This window comes from Cyprinodon variegatus, unplaced genomic scaffold (genome assembly GCF_000732505.1).
Source record: "Cyprinodon variegatus isolate N-32 unplaced genomic scaffold, C_variegatus-1.0 Scaffold794, whole genome shotgun sequence".
In the NCBI taxonomy this organism is placed as follows: domain Eukaryota; kingdom Metazoa; phylum Chordata; class Actinopteri; order Cyprinodontiformes; family Cyprinodontidae; genus Cyprinodon; species Cyprinodon variegatus.
The window spans coordinates 1-7,701 of NW_015151247.1; the positions used below are offsets into that span (position 1 = coordinate 1).

The following is a 7,701-nucleotide window of genomic DNA, read 5'->3' on the forward strand; positions in this document are numbered from 1 at the left end:
TGTCCTTCTTCTCTAAAATGCTACATTCACGCCCACCAGTCCTGCCCAATAGTTCCAAAGAAACGTTTTTGTACATTTCAGTAGACTTCCTTGAAAGTGAGGCCTTTGGGCACGTAAGAGCATTTAAAAAGCTCAGGTGTTGTTCTCACCCTTCAGTTTGCAACGGCTGCAGAAAACGCAACAACATTCTTGTGCTGTGTTGAGCCACTGGATTTAAGGTAGGCTTTTCTCAACAACCCAAGGGATTCCTTTTCACTGACATGGTACCTTCTCAATGCCTCTCCTTTTCTTCTTATTTCACAGGACATGTTGCTGTTGATTTTGATGCTTTTTGTTCCTTCCTGTGAGTAAAACAATAGTCTTTACGAGATGTAGTGTTTAACGGTGTATGTAATAAAGTGAATTAAGGATTAAAAAGTTTACTGAAATATATTTTGTTATAATTCCAAAAGTGTAAAAAATGAAATATTAAATTGAAAACTTTCTGCAACATAGTTGACTTATCGTGGTTTTAGGTAGTTGTCTGACCCCTATTCTGAACACTGAGGAACAGAGCAATTTTATGAGATTTATCTACAAATGATAACTATGGGTTAGTGACAGAGTTGTTGATACGGCCAAGGGAACAGGAGCGGCAGGAACTCGACAAAGGAAAGGTAATTAGAATCTGGCTGAATATGGAAAGCTTGGGATTCTACTTGTTTTAGAGAGAGAGCTGAGAGGTTTTACTAGGATTTTGAGGTGAATCCACCGGGGAGGTTTCTGATGGGATCCAGGAGCTCACTGAGTAAGTAATGAAATGCTGTTAAGCATTGCAAGTAGCCGGATGATACAGCAGACAATGCTTGAAAGGAGACAGAGGGAAAAAAAGATCGAAACATCTATTAAAAAGATCGAAACAACTATTTATGGCTTTCTATGGAGCAGTGTTAGCGACATCTCCTAGGAGAAATTTTTGTGTGAAGTTTCATAGTCAACTGACCTGTAACGGTATTAGATGTTTGTATTCACCCAAATACTTAATTATTCCAAAATCTTGTGCTTCCACTGTACACTATGTCTATTCTGTCCATGTTTTTTTTTTTTATTATTATTTGTTTTGTTCTGCGCTGTCAGTACAGTATGACATCTTATTAATTCCAATATGGGTCACTTCTTAAAGTCAGATTCCAAAAGATCTGAGCTGTATCGGATTTAAAACCACATAGAAACCCAGGTTGGATTTGAAAAAGTCATATTTCATGTGACTTGGCCTGTTCACGCAGTCAGGAAAGAATCTCACCTGAGTCCCTTCAGGGGAAAAAAAAATAAAAAATCAGATTTGGGCCACATTTGTCTGCAGTGTGAACATAGCCTTATATTCTGACCAATGGCAGCTGATTACTAGGGGTCTCCAGAGTCTTAAATTAAAGGACATATTCTAAGTCCTGACTGAATTAGGTCATTATTCTATAGTTATACACTAATGAGCAGTTTAGTTTTAATAAACTATCAATAAATTGGCACATAACAAATTAATTATTTTTAGTAACGGATAAATTAATGATTTTATCACATTTACCATAGATGACAATGAAGTAAAGCCAGTAAATCAAGTTAAATTCTTAAGGGTGGTTTTGGACAAACTTAACTTAAACTCCATTAAATTGTGAAACAAAAAAAAAAAAATTTATTAGTATTGGACTTTTAAACAAAGTAAAAAACATTTTAGAGCTGATAAAACTCTGGATGCTATATTCCTCTTTTCTCTTCCCAAGTTTCACTAATTGTATAGACATATGGGGCAACAGATATAAAGCTAACATCAAACCACTGTTTGTGACACAAAAGAAAGCTATGAGAATTTTATACATGTAAATTAGAAAGCATACTAAAAAAACTCTTTGTCGACTCATATCTTCTAATAGACTTGGCTAATTCAAAAATGCTATTACGGTAGTTATGTTTAGAGCTAGTGAGAGATTACTGCTAAATAATTTACGAAAAAGTTCTTGGTCCTAAATTCGAGTCATAGAAATAACTGGAGGAAGTATGATTTCAAAAGTAAACCTGTGTGTACTCCCTTAAAGAAAATATGCATTTCAGTGCATTAAGTAAAATTATTGAACAACTTAGATGAGGTTTTAAAAAATGCAGAACCAAAAATCTATTCAGATGACTTTACAAGGAAAACATTATTGTACCTCATACACAGCTGAGTGAATAATAAGGATAATTTTATGTTGTTTTTAACTTATTTTTTTATGAATTTTCAAATTTTTTTTAAAAGATCCATCTTCTCCACTTTTAAAAATATGCACGTATGAGAGCATGCATGAGCTAATTTCTCTTCGTGCATGCGCTGTTTAAAACCTACTGTTCTCATAGCTCATACAAACTACCAGTAACTGTGCCCAAACATCAGCCCTAACCCCGAAAATCCCCCAATCACTATATAGAGCGGGGACTACATAGTGAACTTACTGTAGTGACTTTGTTAAACCTGCTTCTTGAAACAGACCCTGAGAGACGACAACTTTTTTTGGAACTAATGAAAGGGGGGGGGTCTACAAGATTTGTCTTCTTTCTGCTCCTTTTCAATTCTGGATACTATGTGTTGAACAGAATTGAATTAATGATGCAATTGTTAAATTGATTGAACTCAATTTGGTCGTTTGGTCTAAAAAAATCATTGTTTGCACTAATCCTGAATGACTGGGGCTAATTAGGAAGAATGGCCATCCTACAAATGTTAGTAGATCAATTTCAGCTTCCTGTTACATGTCCCTGTGGCCCTTACCACTTATCTCCAGGTTGTGGTTTAATCTGCATATTGATGTATGCGTCATATTATAGGCTACATATTTTTTCTCTGTTGTGAATTTAGTGCTTGTTATTTAAACCGTTTTCTGTTCAATGTAGGCACTACACTTGAAAAATCAAGTTGCAAAGGCGGAACTATTCAATTGGAAGGTGGAAGAAATGTGACAAAAGAAGGGAATCTGATTTTCATTTCAACTGAAGGACAAAGAAAAACGTTAATGTATAAAGGCAAGGTAATATCTTTTTGTTTTTTTCAGCGATGTTATGTTCGGTTTTAGAAAAAAAGATTTTTAAATTTAAAACTTCTCTTCATTAAAAAAAAGGAAATAAAATTGTTGTGTTATCTAACTTTTAGCTTTGTTATTTTATGTTCTCTGTTTCACTATAGATAAGCTGATTTTCATCATATAGCTAGACAAAAACTGTTTATAGTTTTGTTTTTTCTTACATTTCAAACTTATATTGTGTTGTTTTGTTATACGAGAGCCTGAATCAATTTCTGAGAAAAAAAAAAAAACAAGAGCTTGTGAGAATTAATTGTGATATTTCATAGTAGATGTTCCATCTAGAAACAATTTTTGCAGATATTTAGCTGTGTTTATGTAAACTACCGTACTTAGGATGGAAAACTGTTCTTTCACTAAAATTCTGATTTTATTCCACATCTTACCACAGCTTAGGTTGTAGGACTGTCTCTATGGCATCCCGCTTAGATTATTTCTCTTCACCTCCATCTTGATGGTACAAGTAGTTCAGTTGGAGTACTTACTACTTTTTGTTTGAGTAAATGAAAAAAAAAATCTTTATAGTGATATTTAAAATTTTCTGTACATTTAATGTGTAGCTCCTGCTGTTATTTATATTATGAAATAATTGTTCTAGAATCTAGCATGTCTGTACAATATTTCACTTGTGTTTAACATTTTTCAGGCTACAGACCCACGTATCACAGTTTTGTACAGCCAAGTACTTCTTAAAGGATTGCAAAAAGAAGATGAAGGAAAATATCAATTTACATCTCTCAGAGGGATTGAAAACCAGTATGAGGTAAAAGTAATAGGTAAGAACTACTCTCATGATAAATAACTGAACATGCAATGTGATTGACTTTGTGTTTCATCTTTCTTATAATTACCCCACAACCAGAAAAGTTGTTAGAAAACAAGTAGAATTTATGAATATATTGTTTATGATTTGACTGATATTTTCTTACAAACTATGCAAACTATTTTCTTACAAACTATAATACATCTACTTGCACTTTTTTCACCAGATAATTTTAATGTTTTAATTAAATTTTTTCTGATACTGTAAAAGTCTAATAAATTTGGTTATCTTTCCCACTAAAAAGGGATTGAATGCTTAAGAGAATTGAATTTAATCATTGGCCTCAGAATTTGGACATTTTTATTTGTCACAAAAAAAGCTGGTATTTCTAATATCTTACGGAAACGATTCATTGTACAGCTCATACAATTTCACTTTTTCCCTGCTTTTGTATTTATTTATGTTGGGTTGATGGGTGGAGTTCAGATGCTTTACTATGTGTTAAGATATTCTAGCTAATTTAACACTTAAATAATCCTCTTTAAATAAAAGTTAAAATTATTTCATTTAAAATGTTTAAAAAATCATATTCTCTCTATCAACAGGATTTACACATAAATTCACTTTTTGTTTTATTGTGTTATTTCAGAATGTATTACAAAGAAGTATATGGAGAGTGTTTCCCTTAGGGTTCCTGAAAGAGCTCAGTACCTGTATTTTAAGGGTTCAACTGAAAAACAGGAAAAACTCTGGGATCGTACAAAAAGTCAAAACACTGATAAAAGAGTGATTGTGAAGAACAATGTCTGGAAAATGGTCAATCTCACTAAGGCAGACGAAGGATTCTACTTGTTTGTTCGTGAAGACAAAAAAGTTGAGCTAACGATAAAGCTATCTATAAAAGGTACATTTTTAAATCTGTTTTAAGCTGCATGTGGAATTTTCTATCTATTATCTTGTAGAAATTAAATATACATCTATGTCTAATCTACCAAACACAGAAGAAACCCAGGATTATAAACTGAAAGTGAATGAGAGCCTCTTCATTAAATTTCCTGAGAGCGGAGGACCTTGGGATGTGGTGTTCAAGTCAAAAAATAAACAACAGAGGGTGATGATCAAAAATGAACTAGTTTTGGAAGGCACTGGATTCGAGGGGAGAATTACTATTCAGAATAATAGCATTGAAATTAAATCAGTGACAGCAGAAGATTCTGGAACGTTTAACTTCTATGACCAACAAGGCAACCTGGCAATGTCTGTTAAGCTGGATGTTGACTCTGGTGAGTAAAACAGCATTTCTGATTTACATTTAAAAGTTTACAGAGGATTTAACCATAACTTTCCTTCCTATATATTTTTAATAGGATCTAATCACCTAGCTGCTTATATTGTTGTTCCGTTGGTCCTTCTGGTGGTTTGTGTGGGTGGTGGTTCTGCTGCAAAAAAAGGTAAATCAAAACCTAGCGAGGAAGCTTTTGTCTCTCCCGATGTAAGTATAAGGTGGATGCTTAATTAAGATCACTTTATATCTGTGCAAGAAACAAAAATCCCAACAAATATTAACCAACACCCTTTCCCACTATAATTTCAGGAGTTGACACTTGCTTTACACAAACCTAGGTTATATCTAAAATATAATATGATATATGATTTGACAGCAATTTTTTTTTGGTAATATGTCCTTGAGGATAACTAAAATGCTTATGGGCAAGATCAGTTGTATAATAATGGAAAAGCAAGGCAAGTCTATTCACAAAACGTATTTCAGTTGAAAGGATAGTGCTGTACATAAAAAATTTTTTTTTGAAAAATTACAGAGAAAAGAACATCACAGGGGCAATTAAATAATATATGAATATGAGTAATTTAGGAAAATAGAAATAATTACAATGAGAATTATGAAAAATAACTATAAAATGATATGATGTGATAATATCAGAAAGGCAGGACAGAAGGACCAAGAATTCAGGCAAGACAGACAGTGGGATAATTCAAAGTGTTTTATTGAAATAAACAAGCAAATCTGCGGATCTGCATTTGCATTGGTTGTGGCAGGGCAATGCCAATCCCTGGAAAACTTGGATAGGAGAAAAACACAGGTAAGTGATGACAATAATCTGACGGAGGATGATTATCCATGTGAGTCACTTACCTGGTTTCACAGTTCAGTCCATCTCCTTAGAACGAGGTTGGATCCAGTCGGTGAATTGCCAACAAGATACGGCAGATGCAAAGCCCCATCAGGGATACCAATAACAACAGGAATAGGCTGGCCCAGGGTTCCAGGACTCTACAGAGAATTCAAGGCATTCCTGTTCAGAATGGAACAGGAAAGCTCAGTAGTTTAGAGGCAGAACAGGTCTGGATATCAGAAACACTACGTTACTTTAAAAACCAATATTGTTTGTGACAGGTATCTTAGATTTAATCTTAGTCTTCAGGATGAAAACTATTATTAGTGTTAATCACATTTTAGTCATTACAATATGTGATACTTTTAGTCGGTTTTAGTCGACTAAGATTTAAAAAGGTTTTAGTCAGTTTTAAGTTAGAAAAAAAGTTAACCTTTACAATTTCAAATAACAACCAGATTCTTTACCAGACTCACAGCTCTTGCCTAGATACTACAATTGCTGGATATGGATAGAATTCAAATAAACTTTTCGATGAATTAATGCCCTACTTTATAAAAAAGTGTCTCACAAAAGCTGTGAAAATAGAAGATCTATTTCTACACATCACATTTTTTAATATAGCAGGCCAAAAAGCTAACAAAATGTACAATAAAGGAATGGTTTCAAACACACAAGGTTTCCATTCCAAAGCAAACTCTTCCTGATCTACTATAAATTTTGCGTTACACACAGATCATTAAAATCTTAATTACTCCAAAGAAACTAAGAACAAAAACATTCTTCTTTCTACTTTGGCAATTTTGGCTTTATTTCTGAGAATTTACCCCTTTGTTACTACTGCTCAGGGGTCAAAGTATATTTAAATTCACAGGGATCTGATATTAAAAAAAAATACAGAGAGAACCTACATATTTGCCTTATAATGCCTTGTCAATTCTGACCTAAATTGGATGAATACGTTAACTAAAATATTCAAATATTTAAAAATAAACATAGAAATGTTTTAATGATAATACAAGGAAGTATTTACATCATATTTAAAAAGATAGAAATGAGAACTATGAGAGAGAAATATTCAAAGATCTTTCTAACTTTTCACCTGCGTCTTTATCCAAAAATAAACAGTATGCAATGAAATATTTTATTTGGATATAATTTAGGGATTCCTTTTGAGCTGGAAGAAATGAGATATTGATTCTTTACGCTTGGCAGGAGGCAGAGGATGATCAGCCACATAGTTTATTAAGTAGCAAGAACAGGAAGAGCAATCCTTCTCAGGGCAAATCATCGGAATGGAGTGTGAAGCACAGACTTAGAGCTACGCGCACGCAATTTAACGAGCAGTGCCCGAACATTCTGGGTTATTTTTTTCAGACCCCGCTGCCGCTGCCATGATCCATCTGTGGTCCAGCAGAATGTGTAGCGCTGCACACCACATGGGCAGCAGGATCAAACAAGACACAGCAAAAAGGCTGATACTGCTTTGCATCCGACCGACCACCCGCTAATTTTCATTTATTTTTGTATCATTGACGAAAACTCAAAGCTATGACTAGTCATGTTTTAGTCATCAAAGATCCATGTTTAGTTCGTAAGTTTTCTTTTATTGTCATGAAAAAAAGGTGCATCAATGATATTATTTCCTCTTTGTCATTGTTGATGATAACAACGCTGCCAAAAACTCTCTCTCTCCACTGAGCCTAGACCGGGCACG

At 33.9% G+C, this 7,701-nt stretch overlaps 1 protein-coding gene across 1 annotated transcript in view; it reads left to right on the top strand.

Annotated features, from left to right (window-relative positions):
- The first annotated feature begins 90 nt into the window (after positions 1-90).
- Positions 91-7,701, top strand: part of LOC107098632 — a 10,114-nt gene continuing 2,503 nt past the window's right edge. Inside the window, exons 1-7 of the mRNA XM_015396404.1 lie at positions 91-218; positions 304-343; positions 2,902-3,035; positions 3,733-3,862; positions 4,499-4,753; positions 4,851-5,132; positions 5,217-5,300. Of these exons, the coding sequence (XP_015251890.1) occupies positions 307-343; positions 2,902-3,035; positions 3,733-3,862; positions 4,499-4,753; positions 4,851-5,132; positions 5,217-5,300 (922 nt within the window). The 5' untranslated portion in view covers positions 91-218; positions 304-306. The remainder of the gene's footprint in view (positions 219-303; positions 344-2,901; positions 3,036-3,732; positions 3,863-4,498; positions 4,754-4,850; positions 5,133-5,216; positions 5,301-7,701) is intronic.